The sequence below is a fragment of the Cygnus atratus genome, chromosome 24, assembly GCF_013377495.2.
Source record: "Cygnus atratus isolate AKBS03 ecotype Queensland, Australia chromosome 24, CAtr_DNAZoo_HiC_assembly, whole genome shotgun sequence".
In the NCBI taxonomy this organism is placed as follows: domain Eukaryota; kingdom Metazoa; phylum Chordata; class Aves; order Anseriformes; family Anatidae; genus Cygnus; species Cygnus atratus.
This window is the reverse complement of record NC_066385.1, coordinates 6,616,806-6,637,905: the sequence shown is the minus strand read 5'-3', so window position 1 is coordinate 6,637,905 and position 21,100 is coordinate 6,616,806. Positions and strand designations below refer to the sequence as shown.

The 21,100-nt window shown below is 53.9% G+C and overlaps 1 protein-coding gene across 1 annotated transcript; it reads right to left on the bottom strand.

Annotated features, from left to right (window-relative positions):
- Window positions 1-13,094: 13,094 nt before the first annotated feature.
- Window positions 13,095-16,242, bottom strand: RBM15 (RNA binding motif protein 15). Its single transcript, XM_035570585.2, has one exon. It carries the CDS (start codon window positions 16,237-16,239, stop codon window positions 13,363-13,365), a length of 2,877 nt encoding a protein of 958 aa, XP_035426478.1. The 5' UTR covers window positions 16,240-16,242; the 3' UTR covers window positions 13,095-13,362.
- Window positions 16,243-21,100: the final 4,858 nt, after the last annotated feature.

Below are 21,100 nucleotides of genomic sequence, written 5' to 3'. Positions count from 1 at the left end.
TACAGCATCAAGAGTTATTCCCCTACAGAAACATTCCTTTAAACTGCCCAATGGGTTATTTCAAGCACAAAATTAAGCGGTCTACGTTTAATAAAAAGCTGCACAACTTCACAGCTGTATTAAGCAGCTCAGACATCGCTGCAGGCAGGACAGCTCACTCGCAGGTGATGGGCCATATTCAGCAGTTACACAACCAAACAAAGCCAAACTGAAATAAGGGAAATATTTTAGTCCTGAATTTGCACTCAGTGGGGAATATCAGTGGTATAAAATGCCTGGTTTTTCATAGATCTGCCTGTTCACAGCTTCCTCCAATTCCTGCAGAAATCCACAGGCAGCAAATGCTTCAAAAATTGTCCTTTCACATCCAAACCGCAGCATCAAACACAGCATGTAATCCACCTGTACCAGCTTATGCTTAGATCCACGAGAGGATCTCGCATGTCATTTGCTGAGCAACCAGGGTTTAAGGATAAAAAAAAGACTATTTGAGGTGTTTAAGGCACTGGGGATTGAAGAGGGACAAGCGGATCCCATGTAATTTGTCTCAAGCCAGTCCTGCACTGCACGTTGGGCTAAGACCTTCAGCAGGGACGAAGCTTTCATTTGCAAATTTAAGTTTTCACCTCTTGAAATATTCATGCTCCTACTGAACAAATTAAAGACTACTGGTTCTGTTGCTGTAATAGAAACTATTCAGGCTTTACTGGCTTATGCTTGGCTTCAGGTTTCCAAACTCAAGAGCTTCAAAAATCCCTCTCCTTCTGCATCTCTAATGCACATTTAAGTTCACTAGTGCTTTTTGCTATCCAACAGCACAAGATCCAGAGACCAAGGCAATGTGCAGATGAAGAAGAGCTGACACACCACATCCTCACCCTGCTGCACTGATCCCACCCTGCCTGATTTATAGTACCTGTCCTCATGCTCTAAGCTCTTCTCCCCTTTCCCTAGATAAACCCACTCTGCTGAACACCGCTCTCATTTCCACACAAGCACTGCTGTTTTCAGCTCTTTTGCTACCAAGAACCAACCCGCAGGATGCAGTGGGCACACCTCATCCCATCTGCTCCAACCTACCGCCCCAGCCTCCAGGATTTTGAGGAGAGTACCCCCTGTCCCCCTTGCTTGTGCTCTCCATCAGAGTAGCACAGGCCACCACTTCCTTACCCTTATATAAGAAAATTTAAGGTCTCCAACATGCTTGTACCCCCATCTCCTTCTGCAGACAGCTCAGGAGTTCCCATTTCCCACAGCATCCTACCGCACACACAGGCACCACCAGCCTTTATGTGCCTCAGAAATAACTTTGCATAGACAAGGTACCTTTCTCAAGCCCTAATCACCTCCTCTTATCTGTCCAAAAAGGTTGAGGAAAAGAAATCCCTGCTGCGAGAAGCTGCTCCCAGCTGCCCTGCGCAGTCCTACCATCAGCCGGGGTGGTAGGAGAAGTCTTCAAGCCGCTGCCTTTGCAGCTCAGCAGGCTCAGGATAACCTCTGCGGGTCACATCCACTCCTCTCCTCTTGTACCTTTTGCTGAGGAGGCAAACACAAAACAGATGTTTTAGTTTTCCTCGCAACACTGAAAACCAAAGCCATTTATTTACTCGCAAAGTACGCACAACACATACGTTAGAGAAACAAACAGCAACGACAATGGGAACATCTGCCCGGAGGAAGATTTTCCATCCCATTGAAGTCATCTTGCAAATAACTTCATAAAGACAGTTTTGCATAGTAAACAGCATCACACACTGATCGGATAAATGCTGAAGTAGGGTTTGCTGGGACACAAACAAGTTCAAAAGAAATCTAGCTGTAATCTCTTAGGCTGATAACAAATCCCCCTCATTCCTGCTCCCTTAGTCAACTGCAGAATATAGGGTGGAGAAAACAAGCAGTGTTGGCTTAACATGATCGTCAGCACGGACAGGGCTTTGCTCAGCACGCGGTGCCCTCCTGGTTCTGCCCAGTCCCAAGTCCCACACGCTTCACGGTGCCTCTCAAGCATCATCTCTGCCCTTTTTCTGTAATGCTCATTGCTACCAAGCCACTAGAGATCTTTCTCATGAAGTAATTTAACTTGTAAAACAAATAAAACAGCCTGGAGAAACCCAGTGCTTGTAGTCAGCAGGTACAGCACCCTCCTGTCCCAAGCTCATCTTTCGCACACGTGGTGCCCGTGGGTCACTCACCACGGTGGGCTGTGCCCCGCTCCCACCTGGATGACAAACCAGGTTTGGAAGCACTTCAGCAAAGAGCCTTTGGTTTGAAAACCTCCCTAAAATTCACACCAGGAGAACAGCGCAGAGAAACCAGATGCTAGAGATCTTGCAAAAGATAGAGCAAAGCTTGTTACTGATGCAGAAGAGTAATGAAAGCTTTTACACAAAGCCTAATGAAACAGCCTCCAGTTCTCACCATATCCCAACAGAAACCTGGTGCAACATCCCTGGGCGCCTTTGAAAAAAAAAAATCTACTTTATTTAGATAAAAAGCCTTCTAAGTAATGGCAGACAGGGAACCATTAGCCTGATTCCTGATTAATTTTAGCACCACAAAATTGAAGAAAGGCGGGGGGGATCAAACACAGGCTCAGCTTCTCCAGTGGGAAATTGCAGCACCTGCTGCTGTCACTACGCATCAGTTCCTGCTGGGATGTTGAGAAACGCACAACCGAGGCCCAAAGAGCTTGGCTGCGAGGCTGCAATCCTTCCGGGGAGCTAGAGGGGCGAAAAATGCTTTTCCATCATTACTCACATTCCGCGATCTCCTCCCACGTATAACCCCGCGCAGCAGCAGCCCTGGCCACAAGGGAGCGAGGAGCAGCAGGAGCTGGGCCGGGCGTCCCGCAGGAGGGAGAAGGCAGCACCTGGCGGACCTGAATCCCACACCAACAGACTTTGCAGAAGCCAAGATAAAACTCTGATTTAGATGGGATTTATCAGCTCTCTCTCTAAAAGCTAAGGAAGACACTGCAATTGGTGATCATATCAAAAAGCATACTGCGCAAGTCCTTAACTCATATTGGAATTTTTTATACAAAAGCACCCTCAGCGTATGCTTTCTAGGGCCCTGGCTATCGGCTGCAGCCTCCTCTTGCTGGTTGCGAGTTGGTGGAGGCCTCTTCTGCCTCATCAAAAGGCACGGCAAAGATTTAAAAACTCGGCTTTAGCCATTCCTCACTACACAAGCGAGCCTCTCCCATCTTGCCCTCAACACGCTCAGCCTGTCTTAACAAAAAAGATCTGCGATAACCAAGCCGGGGACTTCCCCCTGCTGCTCTCAGGTGCTGCCAACTGATAAACCCAGGCACTGAATGCAGGGAAAGCTGATCCCGATCTTTATTGCGTAATAAGCAACAATCTTTATCTCGGAATAAAATCTGCTCCACAGGCTGGGCTCGATCATTTCCATCCCTTCCCTCGTGTGCACAAGGTGAACTTTGAGCCCCGGCCAAGAAGCTGCAAGGCTCCGGGGGGCGCGACCAGGGCAGGACGCCTGGGGTCAGCCCCACCGCCTGCAGCCGGCTGCCCTGCGCACAGAGCCACACCACGGCTATGCCTGCAGCAGTACCGTGAGAAGCGCTGCCTTTGCAGGACGCTCATTAACTCTGAGAAAAATAAGGCCTACTTAATTCAGGGACAGCTTAAAGAACAAGAATGCTCGCTCGTTGCTCCGTGAGCCGTTTTGGATGGCGATACCCAGCACACCCGCAGCCAGGTGTGCTCCAGCCCACAGCGCTGCTGAGGTCTCCGCTTTTCCCTTAAGCCATAGGGACAAAGCGGAGGGCAATCTAAAATAGCTCGGTAAGGATATGACAACACGGCCTTCCAGCAACAGGAAACAAGGCTGTTCTTCCTTCACCCGCTTGTTTGGCAGATGCCGCGTGTGGTTTCTGCTGTTTACTCGCCCTTACGCACGCTGATACCAGGCACGCTGGGCTCCTGCAGTGCTCGCTTCCCTCCTGCCCGCAGCGCGCCCCGCGCCCCAGCCCCTCCAGCACTGCTCTGGTGCTGCAGGCTGCCACTGCGTGGAAATTCAGCACAGCCTGAGCTTGGAAATTTTACTTCCAGCCACATGAAAGCCACCCTGGGAGGTGAGCTGCTTTGTTTTTTGGTTTAAAAAACATCTTTAAAGGTAGCACAGCTACTTTCACTGAAGCTGATGGGAATTTATCAGCTACCCTAATGGAAAAAAAGATAAGATGTTTGAAAATACAGAAGTCTTATCTAAAGCAAAAATAAGTTTACAAAGCCTGATCCTCACTGAAATGCTTTCAAGCCTGCAGCAACCACAGAAGATGAGGAACTCACGTTCAAGCCCATGGGCAATTTCAGAAGCAATTCATACGTCGAAGTCCCTATTTCCAAAGCAATGCAGACTTTGCCTCCTAAGTCACCTCTGAGCTTTTGAGCACTTTCCCCTATAGATATGTCTCGCATGGGCAAGATAGGGCCAGGGAGGTGTCTGCACAACCTTCCAGTGACCCCATCACTCCAACAGCTCCATCCCCGTGTCCTCAAGCCTTTAGCCAAGCAAGGGAAGGGAACTATGGAGGAGGAAACAAAGTCAAGGAGGAAGAGAAAAGGCATTTGTTATCAGCTCTCTGACAGCCAGGAACACGTCACGCCAATTCGGTTTGAATCATGCCTTAGTGCAAGAGAAAGGGAGCCGGGCTGGCAGACACCAGGAACGAGGCCTCTCGTTCACCCACCCAAGGGACGGTGCCGTCCCCTTCCTCGCCATGCCCAGGCAGTTCAGGAGCTTACCCCGCACCAACGCTGCCAAAGGTGAGCACCACGAGCAGCTCCCAGGCAGCGCCGCTCCGCCACGAGCACCGCCGGGGCACCGCTGCTCCACCAGCCCCCAGAGCTCCCCAACAGCCCTTGGGAAGCTCGGCCAAAGGAAACGCAGGCTCCCTAGCCGACAAGCCTCCTGCACCCGCGGGTGGCCCCGAGGCACGCTGTGGTTTGGGATTTTGCAGGCCTGGAACACGGTGCTTTCATAGGAACGAAGACACAGACTGAAGTACCCCGATGCTCGCTTGTTACGAACTGCAGGCGTTACGGGGAAAGCTGCCAGCTCAGGACAGCACCCAGGGCTCTGGCTGAAGCAGTACGCACTGCTGAGAGTCAGCCTGCCCTACTGCTGCGTCTGGGGACAGGAAACGCCGGAGGCGGCTCAAAATCTACAGACCGACCTTCCAATCCGACTGCAGAACTAGGTGTGAAGGTCAAGGCAGGGAAGAAAGCAGCTGAAATACCCGGCCCCCACAATTAACCTGCGGCTCATTGGCAGAGCCACGGCAGCCGCGCACGGTCCCTCGCACGCCGTCCCGACCCGGGACAACACGCGCCAGCCCCACGCCAGCACGGGCACAGCCGGGAGCTCAGCGGAGAGGCAGCCGCAGCACCACCGCCGTGTCGCCGCACCGTTTAATTAACGCATCCATCACTGGCGGAAGATACAAAGGACTGTCAAAAGACATTGTCATAAACGTCAGTGCCGCCCCGTCCTCGGTCTGTGCTCCTCCTGCAGGCACCAGCAGCGCAGCCCCACGGGGCAGACCCCGCAACCTGCACACAGGGCGACGCCGCCAGCCCTCCAGCAGCTTACCCTGCCTTAACAGTTTACCTCACCCAGTTCTCAAGCTGGCTATAATTAAACACAGGCCCGCAGCTAACAGACAATAACAGGAGGAGATACAACAGGAATCACAAAGCCATCTGCCCAAGGTGCTTTCCACTCCTTTCCCTCGCCTTTCTGCGGGCGACTCGCCCGGTCAGCTCGCACAAGGTGGGACACGTGGCGGGAAGCCGATCCTCAAGGAGCATTTGCTATTTCACAGCAAACCAGCAGCATGAGGCGAACATAAGCTTGTTATTAGCTAAGAGCAGAATCTGGGCCATCTGATGTCTAAAACTCACTTATTAATTCAGCTGCGGCTGGTAAAAGCACAATTCTGAAAAAATGTGTGAATTCAAAGTACCGGTTCCCCATCTAAGCCACGTGCATCACTTTCTACTGCAGTGCAGTTAATTAAATGGTTCTCTTTACAAATCCACTTTCCCCAGATTGCTTGCCTGAAGTCTCATTAGCCAAATTAATATGATGCATATAGAGCACTTAACCCTTCAGAGGGCCCAGCTTTAACAAAAGCACAGGTTTTCCTGGAGCCAAAGCATCCCTCTAACCAATTCAGCAGGCAGACCCAGCACACAAAAACCAACCTGCTGTTACAGAACAGCCACAGGAGAATCACCCTACCCCACATCCCACAGTACCTCCAAGCCTCCAGAATAAACACGTAACATGAAGAGACTGCAACGAGCCCCCAGTTCAGTAACGGAGGAGCCTGAGTCAGAGCCACAGCACCCTCCTGGAGCAGCCACCGCCGGCCCCGCTTGCCGTACCGCAACGAGCCAAAGCACATCCAAGAGGTGGGAGCACGCCCAACCCCGAAACACACGCCTGGCTGCCCGAGCAGACGGCCAGCTTCTGAGAAGCATCTCCTTTACTTGGGGTATGCTCACAGACCGCTCATCTCCTGGGGGCATCAACCACCAGCCAAGCTGAAGCCGGAGAGGCTCGAGCACGCCTCCTGTTCCTGCTGCGGGCCCCGGGCCTTCCGCACAGTGCTTCGAGTTAGCACAGATTCAGAGGTGACATTTCAACAGAACATGAAATACGTCGCAAAAATATCAACTTCAGCTACAAACACCAGCTGCTGGAAGAAAATCCCATCTCAGAAGTCTCCCCTCTCTGTTTCCCTCCCCTCATTACCAGCAGTATCTAAAAACGCTCTCATTTGCCATAAACAGCGTCATTTAAATGCTTATACCAGCATCCCATAAACACATACATGGCTTTGCCTAAGCATCGCTTGGCTTTCCACATCGACATACACAAATTACAGATAATGCCTGGTTATAAGTCAGTGTTAATTCAAGCAGTTCATGAAGTTAAAATCGCAGCTCTAGCTCTCCACACCAAAGTCCTGCAGCTTCACTCCCAAGGCACCTTGCCCCGTGGGTGAAGAAACCTTGCGATCACCAACAGGAACCCCAAAGCAAACACAGAAGCTACATCGAAGAGTTTGATCCGTCGCTACCATCCCCAGCATGGATGGGAGCGGCACGCTGACCGAAGCAAACACACATTAGTAAAAGTTAGTAGGCGCTCAAGGCTGGAGAAGCAAAAAAAGGTGAACAACAAAACCATCTCCATTTACATTACAATTCAGTTCAACCTTTTAAACCCCCTTACCTGTTTGAGGGATTTACACAGCTCTTTGCCCCGGGAACAGAGACACCTCGCGGAGCACAACCACGGCATCCTTTTGCTGGAAGGCACCTGCAGCCTAGCAATGATCCTGCATGGCTGCAGGACAGCACTAGGTTCGTTATCCACAGGAGGTTAAAGTATGTCAAGGCAACCAGGGCAAGCTTGCATTTCAAGGTGTCTTCATCTGCATGTCACATTAACTCTAACAGACCGGCAAGCATAACACGAGAGGTGTCTGAAGCCAACGATGCCGCGGTGTTAGCTTCCTCTTCGGCCCAGCGGTCGTCAAATGTGCCCCGAAGTCTCCTGCAGCGAACACGGAGTTGTGCTCCTGCACTGGAACAGCCTTCCACAGCTCAGGAGCCCCCATACAGGAGAAGGCAGGACTACGGCACACAACAAGGTCAGGACGCCTCCATGTTTTCCTCTCACCATCTGTACTACACATTGTGGTGACTGCAAGCAAACATGCAGCCGTACCTGGGACGCGATCAGGGTGCATGCACATCCGAGGCGTGTGGAACATTTGCTTCAAAACCGGTCAAAATAAGGCACTGACACCAACGCAAAGGTTTTAAATTACCAACTCTAGCTCTCAGGAACTCTTCATCCATTCAGAACTACACCCAGCACTGCATAACTGCTGAAAAGCCCCTGGAGATGGAGGAGCGCCTCGCGTATGTCAGGAAAGGCTTTATTAACAGCATTTAAACACTCTTAAGGACTCATTTCGCTTTTTCTTTTGGCAATTTGGTGCAAAGGTTTACGTGCAAGATTCAACGCAATTTCAAACTTTTTCTTCAAACTTAAAAAAAAAAATCAGAACTAAAGCCAAACAAGTTGGGTGGGTGAACAAAATAAATCAGAAACATAAAATTCAGGAACTCCAGCTCGTCGAAGCCCCAGACTTGGACACCGTTCTGAGACGCAGGGGGGTGCTTCCCTGCTTCTTGCATGCCAGCATCAGCACCGCTTCCTCGTAAGGATGAGGAGTAAAGCAGCAAGTGACCCCCTTCACCGCAAACCAAGGGGGTGCCACAGCCAGACAATCAACTAGATTCTTCAGATTTGGTAAAACACGCTGGTCAACGCCAAAGTGCCAGTCTCCCTGCTTCTTGCTCAAGACCCGCAACTATCATTGAGCAGCAGCAGCAGCAGCAAGTACCCCTCTGCTGCAAACAAAGGGGTCAAACGTTTGTCGTCAATTCACTTCCAGGCAGAAAAACCATTTTCCTCAAAAGAAACAATTTATTTAGAATGAAACAAAATCAGCTCAACTGTGAGCGCATGTTTGAGTGACAGCTACTTTCAAGCTGTGTGAGCCATAAAAAGGGTATTCCTTTACTTTTCCAGCAATCTTGTGTACACAGCACAAAGCAAAGAGGTCATTTTTTTTCCACTTAAAACACGGGCATTGGCATCACAATAGCAGATACACAACTTTTTTTTTTTTTAAAGCTGCCATTTTAGTAAAATGCACAAATACTAAACAGATAAGCTTTCTTCCATCAAGGGGCCCATGTAAATTCCACACAAGCCACAGCTTCTCTTCCCAAAGGTCCATTAGAGCTTGGTATCCCATGCGGTTGTCTTCTGCAGTCCACCAGCTTTGCTTGCAGGAGGAAAGAAAATGTTATTTCAATACAAACATATACGACAGATTTTCGCCTCCCAACGTCATACCACCCACGGGCACAAAACCTTGCAATGAAGTCACCTTCTATGTATAGATGCATAACAAGTAGTGCAGGGCTTGGTTTTGGACCGAGGTTAAACCAGGCTTACAGTATTGATGGTTATTCAACTTTCGGCAACAGTTAATGGGACATGTCAAAATAATTAACCATGAGAAAAATCAACGGAATCTTTGACAATTCGGCTGACTTTCCTCAAAGAACATTTCCTGAAGGCAACTTATCAACAAAAATGTGAAATGTAGTGTTTACAAGGTTCTCTTTTGTTATTATTTTGCTGCATAATTCCAACAGCAGGCAATTCCAATATTAAAGAGGGCAAATCAAAGACACACCTAATATCATTTAAAACTGTTACTATTCAAGTAATATTTCTCATCCATCATTTTCACACCATTAAAACTACAGGAAGTTGTATATTCAATTAACCATTCTCTGAACAATACGGTCTGCTTTAAGCCTGATATAAAAATCATCTCATCATTCCTTTTATAACTCATTGGAATACCTGTCCTTCGGTGCTATCTGCAGAAAGTCGTTAGAAAAAGGGGAGACAAGGGGGAAAGAACCCCAAAAACTCTGTAATTGTAGCATGGCAACGATTTCCTCCACTCTTGTTTCTGTTCAACAGGCGTACAGCAGACTCCCCACGAGTACTGCCCTCAGCACTGTTTGTCTTAAAAGCCAGGAACTACGATTTTCCAAGCCATTTTCCCTGAGTCCTCAGAGTTTTTGAACCTGTCTTCACAATTTTCATCGATTCCTCCTTCCCATTAATACTTAAGGCCTTTCACCTCAGTTACCATCAACTAGATCGTTCCACTGCCAACGCGGGAAGCCTAAACTCTCTTCTCCACCCTCCACAGGAGGTTGAGCAAGTTGTCACCAAAGCATTTCAGTCTTTTGACAGCCGTATAAAAAACAGGGTTAAGATTTGCCTGGCACATAAATCGCTTCTCCCTCTGCAATGCTTAAAAGGATGCACCAGGAGTCATAAGCCAGGAGCCTGAAACCTCCAGAGCTGATGGTAACCTCGGTGCTCGTGCTGCACTCCCAGTCCGCAGCAGACCACGCACTAGACCGGAGCAAACAAAGCCACTGGCTAGCACCCAAGGAAGTTGCGTAAAGTTTCCAATTTAAAAAAAAAAATAATTAAATAAAATCTTAAACAAAAGTATGAGTCATTTGAGGTTCTTTCCCCAAAGCATAAAGCACAGCTACAAAATGATTCAGGAAAAGGACATCCTTTTTTCCACACTAATTCAACAAACTAACTCGTGAAATATAGGAACATCGGCTGCACATAAAGTTCGAAGAAATACTGAGCTCTGGCTAGAGCAACATAATGCCAAATACGACAAGAGAGCTGAATTCTGCTACATCTGTTTTGCTCTATACACAAGTGATATTATAGACGGACTTCTACTCGCGCTCAGCCCTGGCCAAGATGACTTTTAGTGGACAGCTGCTCCGATGGTGCACACTTGGGAGCCTAAGAGAACAGCACAGCCGCCAAAGCTGTACCAGACGTGGTGGCAGCACGTGGCTAAGTGCCGGCAAAAAAATATTGCCAGTCAACTATGTTTTGACATTAAATACCCTCAAAGGGTGTTAAAATCCTTGCTTACAAAACAAGAGCAGCAACCACAAATAAACCAGATTTAAAGAAGCAGGTACTCCGTTCAATAAGAAACCCGAAAACCTGGAGTCAAACACAGCCTTGCCTCTTCCTTATTGCCCTCCAGCGCAGCACAACTTTGACTTACAAAAGCCAGTGGCAGGTACAACCACTGTTATTTTACGAGGAAAAAAGGAAGGGCACCCAAGATGCTCCTCCTGAAAGGGATCCCGCACCGCCCCCGCTAGCTGTCAAGAGTTTGCTTTGACAAGCTGCGTTGACCCCAAGTTTTATGGGCTTTAAAAACAGGCGTCTGCTGTGTGTCAGCATAACGAACACTGTGCTTCACAACTCGAAGTGTTGGACACAAACGATGTTAGTGCTTCTTTTTTGGCGTTGGGCACGTTTGAATTCCCAGCAGTTAGTTTCTTTCCTTTAAAACTCTGCGCTTGCAAGCGACTCAGGTCAGATGCCGCTAGAGAACTCACTCTAAATGCAAGAAGCACTTCGAGCAAGTCTGCAGCAGTGTTGACCACACGCAAACACACAACAGACACCTGCAAGAGTTAAAACAGACATTCGTTGCGGTAAGTGGTAAATACGCTGTATCTTCTCAAACACAGTTATTTGCATTATTGGTGTCATTTCAAGAAATTCTCATTGTTAATAGTAAGATGAACAGCTGAGTTCTGCCATCTAAATCTACTACATTCACGTTGAAGGACAACAATCCAGAAATCCTGGATTTCACCCTGAAACACTTAAGAGCATTAAATGAGGCTTGTACGTTTCCACTTCAAAAGAGAAGTAGCTCTAAAACCAAAATCTGTTTTCAAGATACGCTGCCACATTCGAGTTCTCAGTTCACCGCGATGCCTGGGACACAACATCTACTCCTCCCGCTCAGAAAAAGGAAATCACACCTCACAGAAACGAGAGCGCTCTCTGAAGAGTGGCTCCGTAAAGTGGCGTTACAGAAATTCACCTCTCTGTGACAGCGAATCTCGAGCAAGTACTGCCAAACTCGACAACTTCTGTGGCCACAGAACACATTCAGTGCCTCTCCTCCTTCAGGTACTACTGGCAGCCCATCCCACATTTGAATTTGATTTTTGCGTCATCTAAGTTGAAACAGAAACCAGCTTGCCCCACAGCAGTTACCCAGGGGATGCGTCGGAGGACCAACTGAGTGAAGCAGCATCGCGTGTACGTTGCCCGCCTCTTAAAACGTGGCTAAGTGCAAGATTACATTCTGGCTTTAAGTGCAAGGTCACATTTTAGGGCCTTTATATAGATACAGTCAGATTTACACTTCAGCTGAGAAGCTAGCTGCAACACCCCTGCGGTTGTTAAACAGAACGAGGGACTTGGATCCCTTCCTCCCTCAGAGCTGCCTGTATTAGCCAGGCGTCCAAAACAGCTGGAGCAGAGCGCCCAGCGAGGGCAGAAACGCACACGAGAAAATGAACAAAGTTCTTTGGGAAAAAGGCAAACTGCTTCCTCCTAGGATAACACGAAGAAGAACTCTCACCTCAGCATCCCGAATTACTTTTAAACTTCTCCAAGATGCTGAAAGCACCTTGCTCCAGGTTATCACAGAATTATAAACCTCATGTAATGCCCACTGTACTGTACCTGAAAAGTCTCTAGCAGACAGCAGTTCCTTGCTATTAACAAAGAGGTAAAATGATAATGAGAACTTTTATGTAATTAAATTATTACAGAATTAAAACCATCTCTGGAGAGAAGCACACTTGCTCAGAGTTTGCACTGTGGAACCAGACCCCACTGTACCTACAACTCTTTGAAAAAGGCAGTAAAAACAAAAAACCACAATATAACTAAGGTTATTCTTAAAGCACCTCCTTGTTGCTTGCATACCAGAGTAAGCACAAGACATTCACGGTTTGTAACAAAGTCCTCAGCTATTTACCAAACATTGTCGCTGCTACAAACCCAAAGTGCATATATGGGATACGACAGAACTCAGAGAAATAGGAGAAATACACCTGTTAAAAAAGCATACCTTCAGTGCATGCATTTCGTGGGGCCGGATGAACTTATCAAACACCCGATAAAGGAATTCATGTTCTGCAGTGTACCCAAGAGCAGGTGCTGGTCACCTGAAAGAAATCAACCTCGAGCCATGCAACTCAAAGGGAAACCATTCAGGCTCCTGAGGAAAGGGATCGTGCGCGCCAAAGGGCCGCTGGCCTGAGGCCGTCACAGAATTTCAGTGACTCAAAAATGAGTTGACACCAGTCCACTAGCAGGGCTGTGGTTTTCCATTTAAAATACTGAGTGCTTTAAATCTGGTCTTTTAGGTTTGTAACTCTAGAGAATGAGCTATCGAACTTGCTTTAAAATACATGAAATGAAAAAAGGACACGAATCAAAATTACCAAGACGGGAGTTTGTTCTTCCACCCCCTCCCCCAGTTTTTTTTCTTTTTTTTTCCTTTTTTTTTTTCCTTTTTTTTTTTTTTTTTTGTAAATCAAAGCAGGCCTAGCCTCCCAGCTATCCCCACGGATAAGGGATTCTCAAAACTTCCTATTCACACTAATGGCTAACCAACCTTTCTGGCTTCTAACTTTATAGAAAAATGTAGTAACAGAAAAATGGGCAGGGAAAGTCACCTACAAACAAAGATCTAATTAAAAATAATGACAGGGCTGGCTAAGGCTGTATCCCATAGCACCTGGCACACGCTGGAGGGGCTGTGTGGAGGAGTAGGCAGGGTTGGGTACAGAGAACACGAGGGCCTTAGGATGCCCCCCGGACAATGATCATGACCAGATAGTCGTCCTCTGATTTGGCCAGCGCCTTGGCCGTGGAGTCCAGGAACTGCTGGGAGAAGTCGCAGGGCGGAAAGGCGTGCAGGACCCCGCTGTTCTCCTTGTCTTTGTTGCCCCCCACAGGGAGGCTGATCACCCCAGCAGCCTGCTTTTGCTTTAGGTAGGACACCAGATTCCTGAGCGGCCTCTGGGTGGAGGTCGTAGCGGCCTCGCTAGCTCCAGCCGCGGAGCGGTTGTCTGATGTGCCCGGCACAGCCAAAAGGATGGCGTAGCCGTTGGGGCCCGCCACCTTGATGCGGCGGTTCACCTCGTCCAGCTTGGGCTGGTCCAGACGCAGACGCTGGGTGATCTTGAGCTGCGCTACTTTCCCACCAGTCGCTCCTTCCACCAGGAGGCTGCTGGCAACTCCGAGGTCCCCCTGAAGCAGATGCATATTGGACGGGAAATTGCTGTTCTTCAGCAGAAGCATCCCCTGCCAAGCCAAGCACAGCTTGGAGGCTCCCCCGGCCTGCGGCGCTCCATCCTGCTGCTGTTTCTGAGGTGGAGGTTTGAGCCGGGAGCCTCCGCCACCTCCTTCTGCAGCGCGTTCATCCTTTTTGGCTGGACTTTTGCACTCCTGCGCGGCGGCTGCCGCAGAAGCGCGATGCTTCCGCTCCCTTTCAGCGGAATTCTTGCGGTCGCGCTTTTCGTTCTGGCCCTGCTCCAGGCTGCCCCTGCGCGACTCCCGAATGGGTGAGGGCCGCTCCAACAGCAGCAAGCGGGAGGACGAGCGCTCCGGGTCGCTGCTGTAACGCTCCCTCCCTCCAAGGAGCTCTGGGCTGCGGTCTGGGGGAGAGGTGGTGGCCAAACAGTGACGCTTTCGGGAGGAAGAGGAGCGCTCGCTGTCTGGCGAGCGGTCCAAGTGCCGGCCTCCGTCCTCTGCCAGCCTCCGCTTTCTAGGCTGCTCCCTGCTACTGCTGCCCAACTCCCGCTCCCCTCGGTCCCGCTCCAAGGACCAACCATCCCGACGCCGTTCTAGGCTTTCCAGGGGGTCATAGGCAGCTGCCCGGTTACTCCTATCCCGTACAGGGGGCGGGGGTGGCACCCACTCCGTCTCGGGATAAAGGTCTCTGTCACGGTCTCTATAGAGTAATGGCGGCGTCCTGTCCCGGGCCCCCCGGAGCGGATCAGGCGGGGCCCCCCGGTGAGCCCCAAAAGCAGCTGCCTCTGCCACTAGCTCATAATGAGCAGGGGGCGGCAAGGGCAGAGGCTGCAGGTAGGGCTGCTGGTACCGATGCTCAGTATCCGCAAAGTCCACGCGGAGCCGGCGATCCGGCCCGCCCAAGGGAAAGCCACGCATGTGGGCACAGGCCGCCTGCGCCGCGTCCAAGCTCTCGTACTGGATGTAGGCCCACGAGTCACCTTTGCGGTAATCAATAGTGCGAATGGTGCCAAAACGATCAAACTCCCTGGCCAGGGCAGCAAGGGGCACCCAGGGCCCCAGGCCACCCACCCAAAGCCTGGTAGTCGGAGTGGCTTTGCCATACCCGATCTTGATGGGGTTGCGCAGAAGCACCTTTCCTGACATGGCCAGCTTGGCCCGGTGCGCCATGTCCAGATTTTCAAATTTAAGAAAACCGTACGTGCTGGTTTGCCCCCGACCCGGCCTTTTGATGTCCACCTCAGTGATGACCCCAAAACGGTCGAAGGCTCGGCGTAAATCTGTCTCGCTCACGGTGATGTCCAGGTTGCCCAGGAACAACGTGCGGTTGGCTCTCTGGTCGTCCTCCGGGCTGATCTCCTCCTCGCCGGCAGCTCCGGCGCCGCCGCCTCCTCCGCGGAAGCCCCCGGCAGCCGCCACGCCGGCCACCCGCTCCAGCCCATAGGCCGGCCGCACTCGCGCTTCGTAGAAGCCCCCGTAGTCCCTCTCCCTCTCCAGCTCCCTGGGCAGAGGGGGCGGAGGCGGCAGGCGGCCGAGGGCGAGCTGCTGCAGCCGGTAGTCTCGATAGCCCAGGGCCCCGCCGCTGCCGGCGGGGGACAAGGCCCGCTGCGTCGCCCCGGCCGGGGGGTGCCGCACAGCCGCCGCCGCCGCCGCCGCGACCCCCACAGCCGCCGCGCCGTAGGGCGACTCCTTGTCCAGCAGCGCCGGGGAGCGGCTGCCGCGCCGCCGGCCGCTCCCTCCGCCGCTCCCCACGTAGACGGCCTCGATCTTCAGCGGGCGGTCGTAGAGCACGAGGCGGCCGCGGGCGTGCTTGGCGGCGCGGGCGTCCTCGGGCCTGCGGAAGTTGACGAAGGCCACGCGCTCGTCGGCGGCGCCGGTGCCGGGCGGGAGGCGGCTGATTTTGACGCTCACGTCGCCGAAGCGCTTGAACTCGTGGAAGAGCCCGTCCTCCACCGCCTCGTCGCTCAGCGCCGAGCCCAGCTCGCTGATCTTCAGCGTCTTGTACTCGCCGCCGCCGCCCGCCTCGGAGGACGGGGCGGCCGCCGCCGGGGCCCGGGACTCGCCCCCGCCGCCGCCGCCGCCCCGGCTGCTGCCGCTCCGCGACGGCTCCGCGGCTTTGCCGCCGCCGTAGCCGTGCCGCCCGCCCCCGCCGCCCGCCGCCGCCGCCGCCGCCCCGGCCTCGTACTCGCGGCTGCCGGCGCGGGCGGCCTTGTCCGGGTGCGGGCCCCGCCGGCCGCTGCCGCCGTCCGCGGAGGCCGCCGCCGCCTTCCCGCCGCCGCCGTTGGAGCCGCCGGAGCCGCCCGGCTTCTTGCCGCTCCGCTCGCCGCGCGCCGCCGCCGCCGAGGAGGAGGAGGAGGAGGCCGAGTCCTCGCCGCCGCCCCGCGAGCGCTTCGCCTTGGCGGGGGAGCGCTCCTTGCCCTTCATGGCGGCGGGCGGCGGCCGGGCCCCCCCCCCGCGCCCCGGCGGCCTCCCCGACTGCCCGCCCGCCGCGCTCACGCACCCGCCGCCATCTTGGAAGCCGCGGCGGCCGCCGGCCCCGCCCCCTCGGCGCCCATTGGCCGCCCGGCGCCGGCCCGCCGCCCTCGTTGGCCGCCTCGGCCCCGCCGGGCGGAAGGCCCGCCCGGCCCCGCGCTCTCCTCCCCGCGATTGGCTCGGGGAGCTGTCCGTCCGCCGGCCGGCCTCCCGCGCCCGCGAGGAGGGGGCGGGAGGAGCCGTGCCCACACCCCCCCGCCCCGCCCCGCCCGCTCACTGGACGGTTAGAAAGGGCGCGGCCTTCTGATTGGGCGCCTGGGCCTGTCAATAGCGGCTGCCGGGCGGGGAGGGGACCGCCTCCGCTCGCCGGCCGTTGGGCGAACGGATCTCTTCCTTCCGATTGGCTTTCTTACCTGCCAGTTGGAGCAGCCCCGCTGCGGCCCCGCCCCGCCGCTCCCCATTGGTCCGCTCGCCCAGACGCGGGTTCCCATCGTCCCTCTCAAGCTCTCGCGAGCAGCGCGTTACCCGCCCCTCTTCCCCATTGGCCTCCGCTAATCCGGCCCGCGCTGCTCTGATTGGCCGAACGCTGTGCCGCTCCCGAAGAAGCGCGGGCCGCTGCTCACGCCCCGCCCTTCGTTTACCATTGGGCGAAAAAAACCTCCTCCGGCATCCGATTGGGCGCAGTCAGATAGCTTGCCGATAGGCTACCGCGGTGCTCAGTCACGCGCTTTCTGACTCCGATTGGTCTTTGCGTGGAGGAGGGCGGGTTCCCGGCAGGCGGGCTCAGCAGGCGCCGGGCGGGGCGGCTCAGACAGCCCCCGCGCGGGGCTGCGGGCGGCGGGGGCGGGTGCGCGCCGCTGCGGGCTCGCGGGGCCCTGAGCCGGGCCGCCAGGGGCAGGCCGGCAGTCGGTCCGCCCGTCCCTGCTTCGCCCCCCCCGCGGGCCATTCCCCCAGGCCGCGCCCTCCTCCCGCTCGCAGCCGAGGGCAGGAGGGGGGCTGCGGCCCGCTTCTGGGGCTCGGGGCCGCTGGGAGCCCGGGCCGGGGGGACGCAGCCCCCCGGAGCGGAGGCAGCTGGGGCGGGCGGGCCCCTCTGTGCCAGCCCCGCGCTGAGAGCGGGGCGGGAGAGAGAAAGGCCCCCGGGGGGAGGAAGCTGCGGCAGACGGGCCCTGCTGCCGGCCGCGGAAACGCCGCCTCTGCGTCCCCCTGAGCCGTCCCCGCGCCCCCTCCCCGCGCTGTGCTGGAGAATTTCCCCGTCCTTCAGCTGCCCCCAAACCCTCGCGTTGATCCGCAGGCGCATCCGAGGGAAAGGCCCCCGCAGGCACGCCGCAGCGGGAAGAACTGCGTTTAACCCAGCGAGGCCGCGGCCCCCCCGGGCCGTGTCTGTAACCGCAGAGAGCGGCGCGAAGTGAGGAGAGCGGAAGGCGCAACGTTCCCTCGCCCTGCCGCTGACTGAAACGTCCCCGCAGCTCTGTGTCACCCGTGGAAATAAGATCTCTCCCCAGGAACGTCTTAACCTAACGGAGGGAGAATTGAATCAGATTTTTTAATAGCAGTCCGTTAGGCTGCGTTTCTCCCTGTCATCTCATCTCCTCCTGACAGAGGTGGTACACGGAGGCTCCCGAAAGCGTGGGTGGGTTCTGAATGGTGGGTAAATAGCTGATATCTAAATATAGACCTAGGAGCGATAGAAATTGTGTTTGAAATATATGCTGAGCTTTAGAAAACAAGTTCCTCCTATGTAACAACACTGAGTTAACCTAACAGGCGGATTGGAGACAGACCCACAAGGATACAGGAGATCGCTGGTGTGGGTATAATTATTGTAGCGTGTATGGGAGACATACAATTATGTGGGTGTGGGTCAGCCAGGTGAAATGACACAGAGGTATGTGAGGGAGGGGCAGCACCATGGGCACAGAAGAGCAATGGGTGAGTGAGACACCGAGAAGGGTCCAGGAGCCTGGCAGACAGGCTTATCGCAACCGCTGCTCTTGTCTGATCCGTGCTGCTTTCCTGGGGAGACACATGAGAAGGATAAAACACGGCCGCTTTTTTTCCGATAGGAAAATCACTGTTCTGTCAGGGTGCTACCATTTTACAGAAATGCCTCGCTTCCAAGGCCAGTGTTGCTGGAAAGGATTCTGGAGCCTGGGGTGGGATTGCCTCAGGAAAGAGACCTTGCCTGGCACAGCATGCTTTGGGGAACAGAATATCCCAGTTTGAAAGAAAAAGGAGCATCACCTTGTTTTGGAACAGACACAGCCACGTTCCATGCAGGTACCCTCCCTGCCAGTACCTCTCCTGCGCATTCCGTAGCGTCTGTCAGAGCAGAGGAAGCACTCCTCGGCCAGTCACGATAAAAAATATGGGGAAAATCTTATATTGCCATATTTCCGCTGCACCTTTGAGGCTACATCTGGTAAAACCTGGCACAGCTCCACAGGCTTGAGAGGAAATGCATCACTTTAAACAACTAGCGATAGAGACTTCTATCTGCCGAGGTTCTAACCGTTTCCTTGTGGTGCCTACACGTTGCGAGTGAAACCCAAATTAAAATTCCACAGCTGATGAGTCACAGTTTGAGAGACACCTTGGAGGAGCACTGGGCCACATTGCTGAAGGGACAGGCTCTCCTGACAGGCATTTCATCTGATTTCTGTCCTCCAAACCTGCTCCTTCGAAGCAGAGACATCTCCTCCAGAGTTTTTCCACCTCTGCGTCAGCCGGCAGCAGATGCAGATCTGTCTAACGTGCAGTTTGGCAGCACTGGTGCATTTGGGAGAGGGTTTTGGCAGCGGGGAAAGGCAACGCAGCACCCAAAATGAGCTCTGGAGAAAAGCACGCTTTGTCAGACCCAAGAAATGGTCCTGCGTAAGCAGGAATCGCTCCCCAGGCCCAGGCTAGATAACAAGCACTCTGTCTGTGTTTATTTATGTGTATGAATAATTAAGGAGCCAGATGGCCCTTGAGCCCCTGGCCTAGATAGAGACGTCTAATTACATTTGGTGTCAGCGGGAGCTGGGCATCGAGGTCCCTCTGTCGAGCTGGGTTCATCCTGGAGGATACTTGGGTGTTGCAGAACCAGAGAAACTTGCTGTTTTCTGCAGAAACCTCTCTCTACAGTTTAAGCGTGCGGCTCCTTCCTAAAGCCTGGATGGAGATGATGGCAGAGGAGCCAGCGAGCCTGATGGAGGAGAGGCAAAGAGGGCTCCCATCAGGGCACTGAGCCCCACAGCCTGATTGACAGGGGCTGAAGACTTGCAAGCATCTCAGCTGGGGAGGTGACTGCTTGTTGGCAGTTTTGCATTCAGACAAGCTGCCTTTCTTCCTGGAGATGCACTTGCATCCCAGCTGGCCATTAGAGATGTCAAAATACATTAGCTTCACTTAGGTGAGGCTACAAGAGCCCTCCCAGGAGCCGGGCTGCCAGCGCAGGAGCGAGATGGCTTGCACCCTGACCCTCAGCACCACAAAAGGGAGGCAAAAGACAAAAGGGAGGCAAAAGCTTCACCCGCACAGTCACTGCAGTTCTCGCCATGATCTCTGCCTCCGCCAGCAGAAAAAAAGCTGGAGAACGTCCACCCTGCAGGATCGTAGTGAGGTTTGGCAGCAAACTGCGAGGCAGCTCCCAGCACCTCGAGGAAAGCCAGGAGGGAGCAGGCTCCTTCCTGCAGCTGAAAAGGAGGTGCCTGGGGTTTGCCTGCAGCCTCCTGGGGAGCCAGCGTGGAGATGGGGGTGAGTTCAGGACTCCTCAACCTGCCCCAGCTCTTGGCTCGCTTCTCCTGTTGCGCCGAGTCGTGAAAGTCCCTGGGAACATCTCAGCCCTGAGGAATTGGCCTGAGCTTTGTTCCTGGTTTGTGCTGGTGTGCTTGGTGGGGACTGGTCCCTCATTGCCTGATTTTCCTCCCTCTGCTCTCCTCCCTGCGCAGCTCTGCTCCAAAATCAACCAGGAGCACTTGATAACTGCCCAGCTAAAGCCAAACTCTCTGCCCCGTGCTTCAGCCCAGCTCGGCACCACCTCGCGGCCTCTGAGGACAGCTTTTGCAGCAGCTCCCCAGGCAAGGTGCCCCCCTCCGTGCCCCAGACCTGGCAGCATCTTCGAGCATCCCCGGGCACCCCACTGCTGCCCAGCCCAGCCCCGCGGCCGGCAGAGGGCGGCGGCAGCCCAGGAATTGCCGGCCGGATCCGTTCCCCGTCCCTTCTCCATCCCGCTTCATTGCTTTTCCTCCCCTGCGCGGGGAAATGCACGGGTTTAATAAGTAATGAAGGAATTTATGGAGCCATTAGCACAGTAATTGTTCACTTTCCACCTAATAATCGGAGATTAATGGAAAGGGAAGAATAAACCCCAAAGTAGAGAGAGGATTCAGGCAGCATCAGGGAGCCAGGGCCACATCCTGCACTGAAGCCCAGTGCCCAGAGGACGCCCGTCACAGGCGTTCAGCGTTACAAAGTCTCGAGCAGCCGGGGCTCCTCTGTGCTCTTGGCCTCCTGCCCTTCCCTGTCCCCAGCTGCCCTCCTCAGGGACACGTTGGGGACAACCCCCCCCCTCTGGACAGCGATGTCCATATGGGATGGGAACCAGATGTCGGGTACCCGTCCCAGAAGAACTCGATGCACCTGCGCTCACACCAAGAGACGAGACGCATCCCTCTCCTGGCATCTTTAAGCACTGGATCCTCCGCTCCAGCCATTGCCGTGTCACTGCAGGGTGACACGCTGCCACACCGTGACACAAGCGGCCAGCACCGCAGCAGCCTTGCACGAGCTGTGCTCTGCTGGGCAGACAGCAAACAGGCGGCAGCTCCAGACG

Excerpts from the sequence above, each read along its gene's own strand:
- RBM15 (XM_035570585.2), bottom strand. The coding sequence starts at position 16,239 with ATGAAGGGCAAGGAGCGCTCCCCCGCCAAGGCGAAGCGCTCGCGGGGC.